Source organism: Callorhinchus milii, unplaced genomic scaffold (genome assembly GCF_018977255.1).
Source record: "Callorhinchus milii isolate IMCB2004 unplaced genomic scaffold, IMCB_Cmil_1.0 Scaffold4, whole genome shotgun sequence".
NCBI lineage: Eukaryota > Metazoa > Chordata > Chondrichthyes > Chimaeriformes > Callorhinchidae > Callorhinchus > Callorhinchus milii.
In genome coordinates this window covers 15,520,157-15,539,792 of record NW_024704745.1, presented here as the reverse complement: position 1 = coordinate 15,539,792, position 19,636 = coordinate 15,520,157, and the positions used below count along the sequence as shown (strand labels likewise).

Genomic DNA, 19,636 nt, shown 5'->3' with positions numbered 1-19,636 from the left:
ACCTCAATATCTGTACTTCTGGGTTGAAAGCCTTCCTCATTGACCACATATACAGTCACCTGTCAATGCTCCTCTGGAACAAGTTCAGATTACTGGGTTGCCAACATACTGCGTTTTCCTCTGCAGGAAATTTCTTGCTGACTCTGCCCTTAACCTTTCATCAGCAAACTCTAAAGCTGTATACTGTATTCACAGTCCATCCACCAAAATAAAATGCAAGTAAGGTATTGTATTTGTCTGAAACTGCTCTCTCAGGCTGCAACCCTACACACACGCCTTGGGCCAAAGCCCTGACAGCTGCTGACACCCGTGAACGCACTTTAAATTCCACCACTCTCCTACACGTCCTTGAAATTTTGCATCTTCTCTCATATGCACACACTCGCACACAAAACACAAAATTATAATGATAATAGTAATTTGGTTACTCAATCCACGACTGTTTGTGCGACACTGCTAGGCACAATTGGCTGCTGAGTTTCGCTCACAAAATACACAGTCAATTTACTTCACAGTATATTCTGTGAAATCTTTGAGACGTCTCGAAGACGTGATAAGGCGCTATATCAAATGCAAGGATTATTATTATCATATACTGGCAATTCACTTTACTTTATATTCTGTGAAGCGCTTTGAGACATGTCAAAGGCTGTATCAAATGCAAGGATTATTATTATTATGGTTTGTTACAAAGACAAATATTGTAATTTCACCACAACAATCTATCAACTTAAAACACATTTTAAAACGTATATGGATGGTAGAGTACACTGTACCTCAGCTTGTTCCCTGAAGGTTTGTCAGATTGGTCACTGTAACCCAGAAGGCAGACCACAAAGAAACGGGCTTAGTGGGTTTGGAATTAGACTTCTAACTTTATAGAAGCAAAATCATTAAAAAAAAAGTTTAAATATATTTTTTAAAAGCGGAACATGAAAATTACACTTAATTTCTTTAAAAACAGAAATATCTCTCCCTTAACATAAACTAATAACATAAAGAAAATAGAACCTAAGTGCAAGAGAAAATATGCATTTGAAGACGGAACTAATTGTTTTCGAATTAGCACTCATATGGTGATGCAACGTTATACAATACCACGACCACTAATAATCCTTGCATTTGATATGGTGCCTTGTCACATCGTTGAGACATCTCAAAACGCTTCACAGAATATACTGCAGAGCGGATTGAGTAAGTTCGACCGCACATTCGGTCACCCTCCTTTTCCCCGGACCCTCCCTTGCACTCCACCCCAACCCAACCCCCAGCTCGGGTCCGAACCCTCGACTGTCCGGTGCCTCCGTCCTCCTGACCCGAAAGGCGCCGTACGTACGAAGGTGATGTGTTGTTGTTGTCCATTTGTTTTTGTGTTTCGCAAAGTTGCAAACTGTATTTCGTGTGGGTTAACCGCCCAGGACTTAACGTCTCCTGTCCATTTGATGTCACCCGCGTCCCTTGGGAGGTAGGTAGCCCTATTGCCTGGAGACCACACTATGTATTGTAACTGCTGCTGTTCTGTTCAGTGGCGCTAGTGAGGGAATTTGACAGGATGACTCCCCCCCCACCCATCCCACCCCACCCCCCCCTCGACATGGAGCTGTTGCACACACACACACACACAGACATTGTGCTGGAATTGCATTGGGAAGGTTAAGAGAGACAGCGCCATGATGAGAGGGGATGTGTTGTGCTGCTGCAGGTGGGTGTGGAAGCTTTGCCTTTTTTTGGGTGGGGGGGGGGGGGGGGGTTGTGGTGGGTGTGTGGGGTTGGGGGGTAAAGACTGTAAGTGCAGACAGCGAGGACTTTGAGTTGATGGAGAAACAGCTGAAGGAAATCACTGCTCTGGACAGACAAGTCGGTCACCAGTCAGTCAATGACATGCATCGCCGCAAACAAAACACTTTGGATCTGGCAATCGGGTACGATGCAAACACACACCTATATATAATATATATATAGTATGCAATATAATACACATACACACGTATATTTTTTTTTGCAAAAAAGGACGCTCGAAAAGATGGCATATGTGTGTGTGTGTGTGCTTTTATTATTATTATTATTATTTACTGTATTTTTTTTGCAGATCCCCGCGGTGGGCGGTGGTTGTTAGTGTTATTATTATTATTATTATTAATAAGAGATGAATGCTGTGCCGGAATGCCTGCAATGCAATGCTTTTGCTGAGAGAGTGCAGGGCAGGGCAGGGAGGGTGCGGTGAGAGAGAGAGAGAGAGAGAGAGGGGGGGGGGGGGGTGGGAGAGGAGGGGGAGAGGAGTGGGTGCAAATGTCACAGCTGTATTTGGTGCTGGTGCAATTCGCTTACCCATTCGCTGTTATTATTAATTGACTGTTTATTTATGGTTACGTTATTACTATTGTTGCAACTCGCTCTCGTGATCGATGTGATGCGATGCGATGCAATTTTTTCGCTTTGCAATTCGTGCCATTTCCCCCCCACCCCCCCCCCCCCCAGGGAGAGACAGACGTTGTGCCTCCCAAAGGCTGGTGTTGAAACAAAAAAAACTCTGCGCTTTTCTCTCTTTTTTAAAAAAAATCATCTTTTTATTGCTCCTGTTGTACCTGTTTTTTACTCAGCTGATCCCCCCCCACCCCCCCCCCCCCCCACACACACACAGGATCAGCTCTCTCTTTCTCTCAGGATCAGTTCTCTCTCTCTCTCTTTCTATCTCTCTCTCTCTCTCTCTCTGTCTCTCTCAGGATCAGCTGTCTGTCTCTATCTCTGTCTCTCTCTCTCTCTGTCTCTCTCTCAGGATCAGCTGTCTGTCTCTATCTCTGTCACTCTCTCTATCTCTCTCTCAGGATCAGCTGTCTGTCTCTATCTCTGTCTCTATCTCTGTCTCTCTCTCTATCTCTCTCTCAGGATCAGCTGTCTGTCTCTATCTCTGTCTCTCTCTCAGGATCAGCTGTCTGTCTCTATCTCTATCTCTCTCTCTGTCTCACTCTCAGGATCAGCTGTCTGTCTCTATCTCTGTCTCTATCTCTGTCTCTCTCTCAGGATCAGCTGTCTGTCTCTATCTCTATCTCTCTCTCTGTCTCACTCTCAGGATCAGCTGTCTGTCTCTCTCTGTGTGTCTCTCTCTCAGGATCAGCTGGTTTGACAGCTACAGTGGGTGTGTGCCATCAGACCAGTGTGTGTCCCAGTCACTCCCACACACCTAGCTTTTCGATCAGGTCGGGCTGTGTTTGGGGGGACGCTTGCTGCCCCAGCCTTAACGTGTGAGATTGTCGGTCAGTGTGACACATCTATTTGGACAAGTCAACCGTAGGGTAACCTGAGCGCCCAGGCAATGACACCCTCACCCAACCATCATCCCGCATGCACTTCCAGGAGTCACGGTGATTAGGGTCAGCAAACTTCAGACGAATTCAACTCCACTCCACTTCAGCGGAGGTCAAGTTGACTGGCCAGAGACGAAGAATGGAACTCGGGCCCTTCCTATCTGTACGCCTCAATCTCACACTGTGTGGGGCATTTACAACTCCTATTTTGTTTAGTTTTATAAAACATTTTGGGGTGTCTTTTGTGCTCATGGAGAAAATGGATATAGAATCGTAGAATCTTACAGCACAGAAGGAGGCCATTTGGCCCATCGTGCCTGTGCCGGTTTTATTATATATATATAGTACTGTGAAACTGAGAAATTTGTTGGTGTCAAATAATATAAGACAAAGATCGGACCAACTAGGTATACAGCAGCAAGATATCCTGTGGTTCATATGTGAACAAGTCTAATCTGTGAAGTGGATTTGCATTGAAATAGAAATGAGACTACACTGAGAGGTGGCTTCAGCAAACCTGGTACTGGACTTGGATCTTTTGAACACCAAAATGGATGGTATATTGTAAGAAAGCTGGCAAAGATCCCCCTCCCACTCTGAAGATAGATTTTGGAAATTCTGAGGTATGGGATGACAGCTGCTGGAAAATGTTGCTGAACTGTGGCTTGTGAACACGTGCACTTAAATCTGGATTCCAGCTACCCTGGTTGCTGTGCAGAATCAAACTACAGTACTATTGAAAATTAACATCTTCAAATAGCAAAGACAGTCTTTGATAGGTTACTATGAGTTTTCTAGATCTAGGAGGAAGGTGCCGAAGTCACAAACACTTCTACGTGCAGCTGTGTTTTTTTAGGACTTTCCTGTATCACCTGTACATCTAGTGAGAACTCAGTTGTTTGATCAGTCGCTGGTGACAGTCTTTGTTGGGAGAGGTTTACAAGGGCAGAGGCAATAATGATAAAGGTCTTTGAGATCCTCAACTGGAATGATGGAGTAAATAAAATAAAACTATTTTCTTCAGTTGGAAACCAGTCACAGGTTTGTTAGCAAAAGTACCAGGGGAGAGGTTAAAAGGGAGTTCTTCATTCAGAGATATTGAAAATTGCCACCTGCATTTTGTTGTGGTGAATTTTGTGATCATCAAAGTGAGGGGTGTCAGTGCTGGGAATGGAATTTTATCATGAAGTACTGTATGAACCTCGATTAGTTGCAACTTTTTTTCTATGTAGCCAACATGGACTCATATCAATGTCTGTGTTTTACATGGAAACCATTAATGGACAAATTCCAAGGTTATCTTATTATGGCCTCATCATATTGTTTGTGACTGAATTATGCGTTAGTGTTTCTGCTTTTACTTATGTAACAGATGTCCAGGGATTCCAAAACAAATTTATTAATTTAAAATCTGTTGACAATTCAACAGTTGTTAATGAATAATTAGATTTATGTTTTCTTCATATTCCAGACTTTGTTAAGTTGATTCAAACAGACTAACAATATAAGTACATTTTGCATGTTTTTAATAATAATATAATTCTAGCATTTTGATATAGCGCTTTTCACATCTTCTAGACGTCTCAAAGTGCTTCACAGAATAAACTGTAAAGTGTGTATTTGTGGGCGAAACACGGCAGCCAATTGCGCACATCAGTGTCCCACAAGGAGTCATGGATTGAGTGACTAAATTATTATTGTTTTTTAAAGCTGTATGTTGGTAATATAAAGGTCAGAATTTAAATATTCTGAGTTTTTTAAAATGCCACACAAATGCACTTCCCTTTATAACTTTTAAAACATCAAGAACATTACTTTCTGTTTAGATTAATCTGAAAATATCAACATGTGAATGGAGTGTGATGAAATTATAATAAATATATTGAAATTAGCATAATATTTCAAGGGGGGATTACACAATAGAGCTACAGTACATATCTAATTTGGCATGTATATTTATGGTTGGTGTGCAGAAATACTCAATAAAATAGATGGCCTATTTTCTGTGTGAAATGAAAGCCTCACTGCTGGTGTAGGCCTTTAAATGGAACCGGTTTATACCAGTTATTTAGTTAGTGCCTGGGGGATGCTGTACTGAGCAATCTTTCTATGTGGCATTTAAAGTTATGGCTGTTCACATCTCATCTCCGGGTCCATCCATTCATTTTGCGTGTGTTTACTGTACATCTTTGTTATCAAAGTTGTTATTGACTATGTGCAATTCAAAACGTTATTGCTATTATAATTTTGGTTTTGAATGTTTGTAGCAATATTTGCTTGGTATAAGAGAGATCTCCTTAATTGGCAAGAAGTTTCATTCCTAGGACGTGATTAAACTCCCCTGTCTTATGATATCATCTGTAACCTTGACCATATCTGGACAAGCATGATACCCATCTGAAACACATTATTTATGAATTTGGTGATAACTTGCTTTCAAGAACAGTACCTTCCTTCACTTACACAAAGAATGTAAATTGATTACAATTAATTTTATAATGTAGCACAGGATAGATCATGGCCTTCAGATTTCTCTTGTTTTAATAACTTAATTTCATGTCTCAGGACATTTTTGCAATGAATGTTACTCATCATATTACATTGCGACAACAAGCTGATCTGAAAGCTTCTGCAATGGAGACAGATCAACAACAACTTGCATTATATAGCACCCTTCACATGGGGTAGCGTCCCAAAGAGCTTGATGTAGATCAATCATTTACATTGATGTTTGTCAGGTTCTCTCCAAAATGAAAACAGATCCATCATCTACCTTGATGTTCATCACGTTCTTTACAAAATGAAGATGGTAATGAAATGATGCAAAAGTTTTGTCTCGTTCTTAGAAACCTGGTACGGGATACGGTGTTCTTTGTGAATATCTGTAATGCAATGATATTTTGCACACTGGATTACATGTTATGGTGGAGTAAGAGGGCGAGGCATAAGGTTTTTTGGAAATTCCTAACTGTGAGTGCCCCTGACATCATAAAAGAGACATAATGTGCACTCACCCTTTCTACGTTGCTTGGCCTCAAGAGGTTGTTGAGTTTAATGACCTGCTGAGGAGGCCCTCCAAACTCACACAATTTGAATCTCAGAGCTACTGCTCTCCTTGTCTCCGTTCCATAAAGTTCAACCTGCATGGAATTCAGCCCCACACCACACACAGCACAAAAAAAATGTCTGTACTACCACTCACACTGATAATTCAGCAGCACTGCTATTTCAACTCCAGGGTGTATGAAATCTTTTTTCAATTACAGAGACGGACAGTTGATGCAGTTTAGTTTTAAAAGTATTTATTCACAATTTCCAGCTGAATTTTGTTATGGTGAATTTCGTGCTCACCAATGTAAGGGATGTTAGTATTGGAATGGTATATTTTCCAATGATTGGCTTGAAATTTCACAGCCTATGAAAAAGATCTAGCAGCAGAAAATAATCATCACAGGAAACTATGTTTGTTGTTTCTACAGCTGTTTTTTTGATCTTGTTTTGTAGATATGCTGAAAGCGACCATTACTGTAATTAAGTATTTAGCATGGGTAAATTGCCCCTCCAGTAGAAGTGCAGTTTGCTTTCCACAAAGCATTCCTGTGAAAGCCAATCATATGTAAAAGAAAGTTTCATCCATGTTATAGAATGTCTTTAAGCAGTCTGGTTGAAATTCCAGCCAATGTTATGCATAGTCCCTTTGATGGTGTCAGTTATAAAAGGGATTACCCCATTATGGAGTCCCATAGCATAGTGGTTAGAATGCTCGCCTTGCAAGCGAGCAGACCTAGGTTAGTTTCCCAATCAGGCAAAATCTTAAAGCAAGTTTCTTCACTCCACATGCCTCTGTTTACCTAGTAGTAAGTAGGAACCTGGTTGTTAGTCGTTTGGTGGATCACTTTCCATTGGAAATAATCCCTACAAAAAAACTATGGGTTCACTCAACCCGTGACTGTTTGTGGGACACCGCTGTGTGCAATTGGCTGCCGCATTTTGCCCACAAATACACAGTCAATTCACTTTGCAATATATTCAGTGAAGGGGTGGACAGATAGAGTTCAAGAGGATAGTGGCATAGTAGCTGAAGTCTCAGCCACCAATGGTGGGGCGGAGTGGGTGGAGGACCTGCAGCAGCCAAGTAGAGGGCGTGAGCAGAGGAGTGGGGTAGGGGAAGATCGCAGAGGTAGGGAGGTGCGAGGATGTGAAAGGATTTTTAGGTAACAGTGAGGACCTTGAATTTAATTAATTGGGAGACAGAGAGACAGTGGAGCCTGGCGTGGGCAAAGAAGAAAGTTTCAAGACGGACCTTGAAGGAGGCTCCCCCTTGGTGACATCATCCGCAGACATGGGGTTAACTTCCACATGTATGCGGATGACACCCAACTCTACCTTTCCTCCTCTACCTTTCAACTCCACGACCACCGATGTCCTGACAGCCTGCCTGTCTGACATTGAGTCCTGGACGAGCGACAACTTTCTCAACGTGCGCAAAACTGAGGCCCTCCTGATTGGCTCGTGACAGCGCCTCCGCACCTCAGGCGCTGACAGCATCAGCATCCAAGGCTGCACTCTCCACCTCTCAAAGCCAGTCAGGAACCTCGGGGTTCTGTTCGACCCTGAGCTGTCCTTTCTTCCTCATATCTGCGCCACAACTGGCACCGCCTTCCATCACCTCCGAAACATCGCCAGACTACGGCACTACCTCACCCCTCACGCTGCTGAAACTCTGGTCCACGCCTTTATCACCTCATATGGGAACTCTCTCCTCGCCGGCCTTCCCGGCACCTCCCTCCACAAGCTGCAGGTCATTCAGAACTCTGCAGCTCGTGTACTGTCCCGCACCAGGCTTCGGGACCACATCACTCCCACCCTCGCTCGCCTCCACTGGCTCTCCATCCCCCAGAGGATCAAATTCAAGATCCTCATCCTCACCTACAAGGCCATTCACGGCCTTGCTCCCTCCTGCCTCTCCGACCTACTATTTCCCTACTTACCTGCCCGTACCCTCCGTTCCTCTGGCTCCGGTCTGCTCCACATCCCCCGCCCCAACTGCCCTACCATCGGTGGCCGGGCCTTCAGCCTCTCAGCCCCTAGGCTCTGGAACTCCATCCCCCAATTCCTTCGCCTTGGTTTCTCCCTTTCCTCCTTCAAGGCCGGTCTCAAGACCTTTCTCTTTGACCGTGCCTTCAGCTCCCCCCTCGACTCTCTATCCCCTCCTCGCTCTCTCCCTTTCCTCCCCTCACCCTGACCATTTCGCCCCTGCTCGGGTCCTGACCCAATTGTCCAGCGCCTTGTGACGTTCTCCCGATGTGAAAGGTGCTCTATAAATGAAATCTTGTTGTTGTTGTTGTTGAGGCAAGGGAAGGAGTGAGTCAAATGACGTGAAGTAGGTCCGTTGCCCGCTGAGCAGAAGGAGTGGCCGGTTGGGTAGGGTTTGAGGAGGTCGCAGAGGTAAGATGGGCAAGACCATGGAGGGATTTAACGGTTAGGATGAGGATCTTGAACTTGATCTGCTGGAGGCTGGGGAGCCAGTGGGAAGGGCGAGGATGGGGACAATAGGCTCGTGGAACCTAGTGCGGGAAGAGCCATCTTTCAGCGGCATTTGGTGTGACAGGGAGTGTGGTGGAGGTGAAGAAAAGTAGTGTTGGTCACAGTCTACATATTTGTGCGCCAAACACATTAAATGCAATCAGGCAAGAATATATTGCATTTAGCCTGTACAGGAACCCTTTACATCCTAATAATGCTGTGGGAACTTGCCTATGCGAAAACACAGTTTGTGTAATGAACCAATCATGTGTAGCTTTTAATACTGTCTATCATATCTATCTAATTAACTATGCAAAATTTAAATCAAATCTGTTGAGGCCTTTGTAACTCGATCTTTACAGCTCTGCTTAATATAAACCTCTGTGCATTTATGACAAAGTTGGTAATTCAAGGAGAATTATAGAAATAATTGTTTTTAATGTACGCTTCACAACATTTTGCTTTAAGCTTAACTGCATGTTTTTTCCCCACCCACTTTTTTTTTGTTAAGTCATTCAGTTTCACTTCATGTTTGAATGAAGTTAGAGATTGAGAATCTCCGATGTTCTCGACAACACGCAGGGGAGCCACAATATTTGATGCAATTTCCCTGGAGGTCTCGGCAGTGGAATTCCCCAGCCAATTGATTTTTCTTCTAATCAATCTTCTTGTAGCCATACGTACTGGCAGCGTTGCTAGGAAGAGAGTGCTTTTTCTTTATTTTCAATAACTGTTTCGTCATTCTTCTCACCTACAGCAGCAATGATTGGTCAAAGCCACCTGCCGTACGCTGAGCTTTAGCTCAGTGGTAAAGGCTAAAAGGTATTGAAACAGGTTTGTGTCACAGGATTACAGGGCGGAGGCTGCCAGGGCTGTATGCGGAGGTGAGTACCAGTACAGATGTGCCCAGGGCTGCGAGCCTCAGAGTATTAGGGAAGAGGCAGGGGAAGAAGCTATCTTGTGCAAGGTCAGAGCACTACTCCCTCCATGGTGGATTTCACATGGAAATGTTTGTGTGCAGATGTGTACAAAGTATCCATTTTAAACACGTGGTAAGTCCATGTGTAGATGTCATACATGGAAATCTCATTCTGGTTTGAATACTCTTAAGCATGATGATAAGCTTCTGCGTGTGTCAGATGCCCAGCTGATGTGCTGTGGTGAGTTTTACCTGATTATATGTTTCAGGTTGATTTTAGGTAATAACTGTACAGGAGCCATTCATTAATTCTATAGAGGCTATACCCAAACCTGCCACAATAGAGATTTTTGTTCATGCGGCTTTTTGCATTTTTAATGTAAAGAAAGTGGGATTTCAGGTCCTTGGTGTCATCATGAAGGTCACCCTGGTGACTGCATAAGTCAGAATGTGTTTCTATCTTTACGGGGGAATGGGGGTGTGGGGTGTATTCCTGTATTTTTTTAGTTACCCCATAAATGCTAAATTATGGACAGCATTGGGCTGTGCTCTTGTATCCACAGGGAGCCAAATGCCAAACTCATTTCATGTAAGTCCCTTATCAGCTCTGAAAGAGCAACCGGGTTTGAAGGTTAAGGCTAGATTCAAATCCTTGAGTTGAAATAAAAACAATATTCTAATCCACTGAGCCATCTATTGTGGAGTCCTGTAGCTCAGTGGTTAGAGCACTCGCTTTGCAAGTGAGAGACCCGAGTTCAATTCCAGGCAGAGGGCGAAACCTTGGGCGAGTTTCCTTACTCCACACAGAGCCTAATAATAATCCCTCCAAAACCAAAAACAATAATAAATTGGTCATTTTCAATCTACGACTGTTTGTGGGACATTGCTGTGCGCAATTGGCTGCCGCGTTCGCCCACAAATATACAGTCAATTCACTTTACAGTGTGTTCTGTGAAGCGCTTTGAGACGTCCTCCCGACGTGAAAAGCGCTATATCAAATGCAAGGATTATTATTATTATATTTCCCCGTGGAATTATATTTTGACGCATAAACAACATTGTGTCATGACATATCACTCGGTATCTAAGCCGTTTCTAGTTAAGCACATGACATCTCTGTGGCATGTTGTTTGCTCCTTTCACAAACCCTACTTTTGTGGAATGTTGAGAGTTGCTGTGGGAACACTTTGTATTCTCCTTTCATGTATTACATCTTTGATATATTGTAATGATTGTTAATTCTATTGATAAATATAATCTGTTTTGCCTACTTATGTTGTGTACGAAATTTCCTGTCTCAGAGATGTACTTACAAAAATATTTAGATACCAGCAACAACTTGGTCACTGGTTAGAATAATAATAATAATAATAATTGGATTGTTATCTTGATGAAGTTGGTGACGTGTTCCTTGGGTATGAGAAATAACACGATAAAGGAAACCCAATCTCCCTGTCAGTGAGAAAAGGACTGGTATTCAATTCTGTATTTTTATTTACAGTTTAACTGGCCAGTGAGAAGGAAGCACTGTACTCCAACCTCAAAGGAGAAAGGTGTTTAACTACCAATGAGGTGACTAAAATAGTCAGGCTTGGTACTTTCTAAAGTGAAGGTAGAATTTACTATATTTTTGTTTTCTCTTCCACTCAAACTATCCATGTCTGTGTCTGCAAAAGATATTCTGCCTCCTGAAAAAGATAAATTCTCAATCCACATTATGTTGCTTCTATGCTAAAGGAAGAAGGCGTAGCCCTGATCTTTGTTAATCATGCATGACAAGCTTGTGGAAACAAGTTGGTCAAGATCCGTTTCAGAAAGCTGAGTTCCTTTTGAGCTGAAGTACAGTGCTCATTTCCTACAGACAAACTCAGCTGTAACTGAATCGTACATTATTTAACACTAGTCCCTTACAATGAGAGATGGGGTTTCACTTGTGTCATTTCTCATACTTAGGGAATACCTATGTAGGGTTATGGACATCCAATTATTTGTGTTCTTAACCTTCTTTTAACATATATTTGTGTCTATGTATTGTTGAGAGCTTCAGTAAGCCTGTGTGCTATTGAAGGACCTCCTGACTGGCTCCTGTCAGCGCCTGCACACCTCAGGCGCTGACAGCATCACCATCCAAGGTTGCACTCTCCACCTTACTAAGCCAGTCCGGAACCTTGGCGTCTTGTTTGACCCTCAACTATCCTTTCTACACCACATCCATACCATGACCCGTTCTGCCTTCCCCCACCTCTGCAACATTGCCCGGCTCCACCAATGACTCACACCGCAGGCAGCCGAAACCCTCATTAATAAGCATTAATAACAACCAGGCTTGACTATGCAAACTTCCTGCTTGTTGGCATCCCCACCTCTTCCCTCCATAGGCTACAGATCATCCAGAACTCTGCAGTCTGTGGCCTCTCACGCACTAGGCTCCGTGACCTTATCAACCCCCCATCCTTGCCCAACTCCACTGGCTTCCCATCACACAGAGGATATAATTCAAGATCTTGGTCCTCACCTTCAAAGCCCTCCATGGCCTTGCTCCCCCCTACCTCTGTGACCTCCTAACCCCCTACCAACATGGCCGCTACCTCCGCGCAGCGGGCTTCAGCCTGCTTCGTGCCCCCCACCCCACCATTGGCAGGTGGGCCTTCAGCCACTCTGCCTCCACCCTCTGGAACTCCATCCCGCAATCCCTCTGCCTCGCCCCCACCTCTTGCCTCCTTCAAGAGCCATCTCAAGACCCTCTTCTTCGACTGTGCCTTCGATCACCCTCCTTCCCTTCCTGCCCTCCACGCTCCCCAATCCCAACCCCCAGCTTGGGTCCGAAACACTGATGTCCAGCGCCTTGGGATGTCCTCCCGACGTGAAAGGCTCTATACAAATGTAATTTTGTTGTTGAAGGCTTGAACCACATCCAATTACACAACATACGCTATATAGCTTTAAGAGCGATTTAAAGTCTATAGCCAGTATTTTAATTTTAACTGTAAATACCACTTTGGCAACATCAAGTTTGGATTTGGCAACAATTTGGTGGGGAAAAAGAGGATCGGAAGGATCCAGAGGTCAGAGCTACTGCGATACATTGCAATTTTGGCAGGGAAAAAGTATCAATAGATACTTTCTAAAAGAGGATGGGCTTAATGCCCTTAAAAGGAGCGAGCCCAAATGACTCGTGGTCGCTATTCATCTTGTTTTCTCATCAAAGAGGTATGTGTCTGACTTGAGGAGGAGTCCTTCAGGTCATGATTGTTTTATCCTATGTTTATTAACGATGGATAAGGCTGCTAGTTGTATAGTTATAGTGTGTTAGGGTTTCTATTTCCAAGGTTGGGAACGTTTTCATATTTAATGGGCAGTTTAAGTAAGGCATAGGGTTTGTGAATAACCATTAAAGTGTCATTGAGCTTTCTTAATCATGCTTCTCGAGTCTCTGTTTAAATCAGGAAGGAGGAGATTTACATACACAGGTTGAACCTACGTCACAGTCCATTAGTGCAAACGACTCTGACGAAAGCCTCCCTTTGCTATAATTATAAAGCACTGGTGGAACCTGTCGTCGTATTGACTCTCATTAGTGAAGTTACACATTAGAATAGGGAACTTGCACACACAGAGAAGGATTAAACAGAGATCACCTGGTTCACTATGTGGGAAACACTTTGCACGTTTACATTAGGGGTAAGAACTGTCGCAGTAGGGATATCCTGAGATAATAATAATAATCCTTGGATTTAATGGAGTTCCTTATCATATTGTCGTAACATCTCAAAGTGCAGGATTTTTTTAGTGTTAACTGTATTTGCAGGTGATGCAACAGCCAATTTGTGCCCATTTGTGTGCCACAAACAGCCATCAATTTAACGACCAATCTTATCTGGGAGGTTGTTTGGCAGGGCAAACTCCATTCTCTTTTCAAATAATGCAATGAGATCTTTAATGTGCAGATAGAACCTTGATTTAAAGTCTCATTGGAATGATGGAACCTCCAACAAGCCAGTGCTCCCAGGACTACACACGAGTGTTAGCCTAGAAGACTATAAATATACTCATAATTATATACAATATGAATATACTCAACTATTCAATCCATACTGTGAAGCAGTCTGGATCGCCTCCCTGCATGAGGGGCATTATATAAAAGCAAGTTGTTGTTGTGGTTGACATGAGCTCAAATTCCAAACCTAGGGCTCAAACCCACAACTTCTGAGTTGAGTGGTAAGAATTGCTACCGACAGTGATTGTTCTGTCCAAGCCAGATGTCCAATTAATGTCACTTTGAAGCCAGCTCAGCTCCAAGAAGACCCTGCTTAGCTCTGTTTCTGCCTACCACCCTCCACGGAGGACAGTACCTAGTCATCCATTCGCTATCTGTCCAGTGCAAGTTTGAGCCCTCACTAAGTGGATAATAGGGACATGAAACTCCCTATGAGCTGCCTAGGGAGCACCGTGGCTCAGCATGGAATGAATGAAGTTTGTTGTAGGCAGAATCTAAGCTATAGGTAGAAGTTCAATGAAAGATAGAACCCAAGATGTGTCTTTTAAGTATATTTTGCTGCTACCCACCGTTCGTGTAAAATTTTCATTCAATTCAGGAAATGAATTGTGATACAGGTAATAGGGATTTGGTAAGAGTATGTGAATGTAATATATCATCAGCTGAAAGGACAAACATTCAAACTGCACCAATACCTCTGCCAGTGCCTTTCTGTGGGGTAGTTAGTGCTTTATGTATCTGACTTTACCTCCCTTGTCTGGTGCCTGATCACCACTAAGTAACTCATTCAATGTTGTACATGGAGTTAGACCTCCAATGTGTCTAACACTATGCAGCTCCAAAATGTGTTTCTTTTTGTTATCTCCAAGTGCATTTTGCTGATAATGACCCAATTTTTTTTTCAAAACTTAGGCTGAAGGGATCCAAGGCATCTATCCTCCAGGAATCTTTTCACTTCTTTATAGAGATGCTGAACATTGTAGAGCAGTAAAATGGAATGGAAGATCCATACATGTGTCAGTGCTTTGTTATGATAACCAGTTTCCAACCTGGAGGCAAATTACTCTATTTTGTTTGGACATATTAAGCATGGTGATAGGTTTCCGCTTGTGTCAGGCTGACCATAAAAAAAATTGCTTGCACATTTATTTTCCAAAATGTGTCTACTGTCAGCATTTGGTCATACCTCTCATTGCCTTCTCTATATGTTTGATGTTGCAAATTGTAGTGCAGTTTTCTTGCTTGTATTTGGTTTCCAGTATTTCATGCTGTTTTAATCTACTCAATTTTCTTCCTTACACTCTCTGCATTTTTTTCTCTTATATTTTGTTCAAGTACTGTACTTTTGAAAAAGTAAAAATACCCCAAATCATAAAAGTCAGGAAATGGGAGAGTGAGTGTTGCCATGAGTCAATACATTTTCTTTTCACCTCTGGGATCTCTTGGATCCAGTCCAATCAGTTAGATGAAAGTCTCCTCTCTCTGCTGCTGAAAATGCTTAAGTGAATTTTGGGTCAGTCCCAATTCAGTTCTTAGTGGATACAAATCTTAGATCCTAATTTGGTACTAATTTGAGCTAAATTATCATTCTCATTTGGAGAGACTGTGAGAATGGTGTGCTGGTAATTACAATGGAAGCGTAGAGGGACTTCTATTTGTTTGTTTATCTGATGGAATGCATGATACTGACGGAACCCAAAATTCAGAAAATATATGTCCCAACAGTGACATTTCTCACCTTGAACATACACACATACACATGCATGCACACACACATGCATGTTCACATGTGCACCAAACACACAATTACAATTAGAAGGCCTTAATTCTTTTGTAATTAGTTAGGATATCATATGACATAGGTTATAAAGCTCTATTACATCTTATCTACCATTATAATTAAATTGCATTCCTCAATTAACTAAAAATCCACTGGAGCAGATGTACACTAAGCTTATAAAGATTTGTGTTCCGATAATAACAAGAAAGGAAAGATCACCCACCCACCTTGTTGGGCCTTTTTTCTTCTTCAAATCAAAGACATCTCCCACACACCACTGTAGTGAGGCTGCACCCATGATTCTGACTTCTGCCTTGTTAGCCAGAGATAATTAGTAACCTTTAGAATGGGATGTTCTCAGAGAACCTCCCATTAGTTATATCACCTCTAAGAGTAAATGGTTCAATAGGTGACCTCCAAGCAGTTTGTGGAGTATATCCTCCACTGATTCCATCTTACTAGGAGGAAACTTTGGGACTATTCTGTTGAGAGCTCTTAAAATGTGGCCTGGCTCGTGTGTGTGTTTGTGTTCCTGGATTCCCTCTCCTTTCTTGCAAGATTGTGCACCATGTCTAATGGTCTGACTGTTATCAGCTATGCATCAAGTGAGGAATCGTGAAGATTAAGTTTAATATATGTTTGAATATAAAAGCTTTATCCATTTGCTTTTAACTTTATCATTCAACTTTGTATAGCTTTTTTGTGGTGTTACATAAATTGTATACTTTGTATAGATGTTTCTCAAGAAATTTTAAATTGTTAATTATGTTTTTTTTATTAAAGTGATATGCAATGGAGTTGTTTGAAGAGGAGCTCACCTGCCCCATTTGTTGCTGCTTATTTGAAGATCCACGAGTTCTTCCCTGCTCACATAATTTCTGCAAGAAATGTTTAGAAGGTATCCTGGAAGGAAGTGGCAGGTCAATGCCGTGGAGAGTCCCTTTCAAATGTCCAACCTGCCGTAAAGAAACTCCTGCTGCGGGAATTAACAACTTGCAAGTAAACTATTCACTACGAGGAATAGTAGAGAAGTACAACAAAATTCGGATTATACCTAAAATGCCAATCTGCAGACAGCACAGTGGACAACCTCTGAATATCTTTTGCTCAACCGATCTTCTACTAATTTGCGGGTTTTGTGCGACAATGGGAGATCATGAAGGTCATTCCTTCTGTGCTATTAAAGATGCCTATGTGGAGGAGAGAGAAGCTTTTGTTGGGCTTTTCCGTGGATTGGAAACCTGGCATTCTGCTGATGTATGGTCTTGTTTAGAGACTTTAGAAAGCAACAAGAAAAAATCCCTACAATCGATAAGTAAGGATGCAGATAAGGTTATGGAATATTTTACAAAGCTGCAGCACACTCTGGAGCAGAAGAAGAATGAAATTCTTTCAGATTTTGAAACCATGAAGCTTGTGGTGATGCAGGCATATGATCCAGAGATAAATAAATTGAAGTTGATCCTTGAAGAACAGAAAAGGGCTTTTGCTATTGCAGAAACCTTTCGAGATGTCACTGATCCAGTCTTATTTCTGCAGCAGATGCAGGAGTTCCGCAATAAAGTCAAAGTCATCAAAGAAACTCCATTGCCTTCCTATATGGTTGCTGAAGTGCATCCAGTAATGAAAAACTTCAACACTTGCCAATGGGATAATGTGAGACTGAAGGATGTTGATAAAGTCACTTTACCCACAGAGAATTATACATTCAGATTCAAGCCCACTAGTAGCAACTCACATACATTCCTTGCAATTTCATTTGTCTGTCTCCTCATATTTTCTATTGTGGCATTTTATCATAGTGATCTAGTGATTCAGATGTTTGTATCTCTGAAAACTCATCTGTACACATGTGCTAGTTCATTGTATGATAAAATGGAACCAACCTACTTCACAGGCTTCTTTTGGGGTGAGATTGTTGATGTAGTTTCACTTGTATATCAAGCCTGTAAAAATAAGTTTCAGTGGCTTTTGGAAAACATGGAATATTTGGAGACCAAATGCAAACTCTTTTAGACAAAGCAAAATATCACTTCTACAAAATCACAGCTATAGTGTATACCATCAAAGAGTTGGATTTATATTGGATATCCAGGCTTATTTTTCTTTTAGAAATGTGTATGAGAAATTACAATGTTCCCATATTTTGAACGAATTAGCATCTCACTGATAAGTAGAAATTCAAGTAGAATAGGAAAATCTATATGATGTACGGTTGTTGTAAGATCCACCATATTAACAAATATGCAACATTTTAATGTTCTTTACTAGTGAGCCCACAGGACCAGGGAAGATTGAACATAGATAGCAGTTTCCCTGCTCAGACTTCATTTTTTTCCCCTTTTACTTGGAGATTTATAAAAAGCTGTTCTAAAACAGAATGCCTGCTGTGAATATTAATTGTCATTCACCTACTGCTTTTGCCTGCGTCATATAATACAGAACTTGCACCAGTGAAGTAAATGCTCACATTTAGTAAATAAAGAAGATCAGTGCAGTTTTCCTCAAATTTTGGTTCTCACTACTATAGGTTCTTGCCTCAGATATGATTTTATATCCAAAATATTAAAGAGGTTAAATTGCTATTAATTTCTAGAAAAACAATACGTCCATTTATTTTTTAAGTAGTATAGACTGGAGGTAGTTGCCACTCTATGGTAAATTTACCTACCTTGGAAATGTGTATTTATTATAGGAGGTTATAAGCATATGCTCCAAATTCAGTATGATGAATTGAACGAGATAAAATAACTTTATGTTTTATTTAGTAGTTGTGCTCACAGGTCCCATGTGTTGATGTTTTTTCCTACTGGAATGCTATCCCCCATCTGCTGCTGTCATAATAATAATAATCCTTGCATTTGATATAGCGCCTCATCACATTGTTGAGATGTCGCAAAGCGTTTCACAGAATATACTGCAAAGTGAATTGATTGTATATTTAGTCAGCGAAAGTGGCAGCCAATTGTGCATAAAATAAGTTCATAAAGTTTTGGAAGCCAAGCAGACTGATTCCTTCATGAAAGCCCAGTCTTAGGACCTTCAAGAGTGCCTCACAGATCTGAGGGAGAAGATTCATTAGATACCAGCATCTTTCACAATGTGTTTAAACTTCAGGAAAATTATGTAAGGCTCCAAAGACGGAGAAATCTCCCAAATTTGATTTGAAAAAAATAACAAATGTGACATCTCAGAATCAGGGGTTCTGCACCCTTGTATGAAACTGCCTGAAACCAGATGTGCCAAGGGGAAGATCAGAAGTGTGTGCAACCTCCTTGATGCTGGAAATGTTCCTACCAGCATGCTTCCCACTGAAAAGCAATGGATTGCCTTAGAGAACTGCCTACAGCAGATAGAGTCGTCTCCATTTCTTCAAGATTGTTCTTACACTGGCAGTCTTCAAACAAACCATCAGTGATGGGAGGCCAAAGACTGGATTGAAACCAATGGATTGCCACGAAAATGTGGACCACAAACAAGCAGCACTCCAGCCAGTAATATAGTGTGAGGGGCACTTAAAAATATGACTCAATTTAAGAATGATTTCTCAAACTTCAATAGAACTGAAACACTGTGCCATGGAGTACTATGCCATTGCAATGGTCTGCTTACATTCGAGCAGGCCCTGGGTGTCATAAGGACAACTAATGTCTATGTTTGACCAAAATGAATCCAGTAGCATTTCCTGTTTATGTGTGAATAAATGTGTGAGTAAACTAGAATACAGTTATGTAGGGAACATTTCTGTTTGATTGTGAATAAATGTTTTGTCACTGCTTACCACTGACTCTCTCAATACATTATTTCAGGAGTTAATGCAGGAATAATCAGTGATTTCATACCTCCCAGAGCAGTTGTGTTTTAGGTCCTCTGATATGAGGGTGTCATGAGCATAAACTCTGGACTTCACATCGTAAACTTTTCCCTGTCCTCTGGTATTGTTCCCACTCCATTAAAAAACGGTGTTATTACTCCTATCCTTAAAAAACCCTCCCTGACTCTTTCTCTACTCCCAACCTATGGCCCCATCTCCAACCTCCCCTTCTTCTCCAAGGTCCTAGAATGAGTTGTTGCTTCTCAGTATCACTCCTTCCTTTCCCGCCACTCCC

At 41.9% G+C, this 19,636-nt stretch overlaps 1 protein-coding gene across 3 annotated transcripts; it reads left to right on the top strand.

Annotated features, from left to right (window-relative positions):
• Positions 1-1,614: 1,614 nt before the first annotated feature.
• On the top strand, positions 1,615-19,307 carry trim13 (tripartite motif containing 13). 3 transcript variants are annotated; one of them, XM_042334358.1, is made up of 3 exons: positions 1,615-1,702; positions 9,589-9,715; positions 16,311-19,307. In XM_042334358.1, exon 3 carries the CDS (start codon positions 16,320-16,322, stop codon positions 17,541-17,543), a length of 1,224 nt encoding a protein of 407 aa, XP_042190292.1. In that variant the 5' UTR covers positions 1,615-1,702; positions 9,589-9,715; positions 16,311-16,319; the 3' UTR covers positions 17,544-19,307. The 3 variants fall into 3 exon arrangements, with proteins under 3 accessions (XP_042190292.1, XP_042190291.1, XP_042190293.1); XM_042334357.1 differs by lacking the exon at positions 9,589-9,715; XM_042334359.1 differs by lacking the exons at positions 1,615-1,702; positions 9,589-9,715 and adding an exon at positions 1,759-1,922.
• Positions 19,308-19,636: the final 329 nt, after the last annotated feature.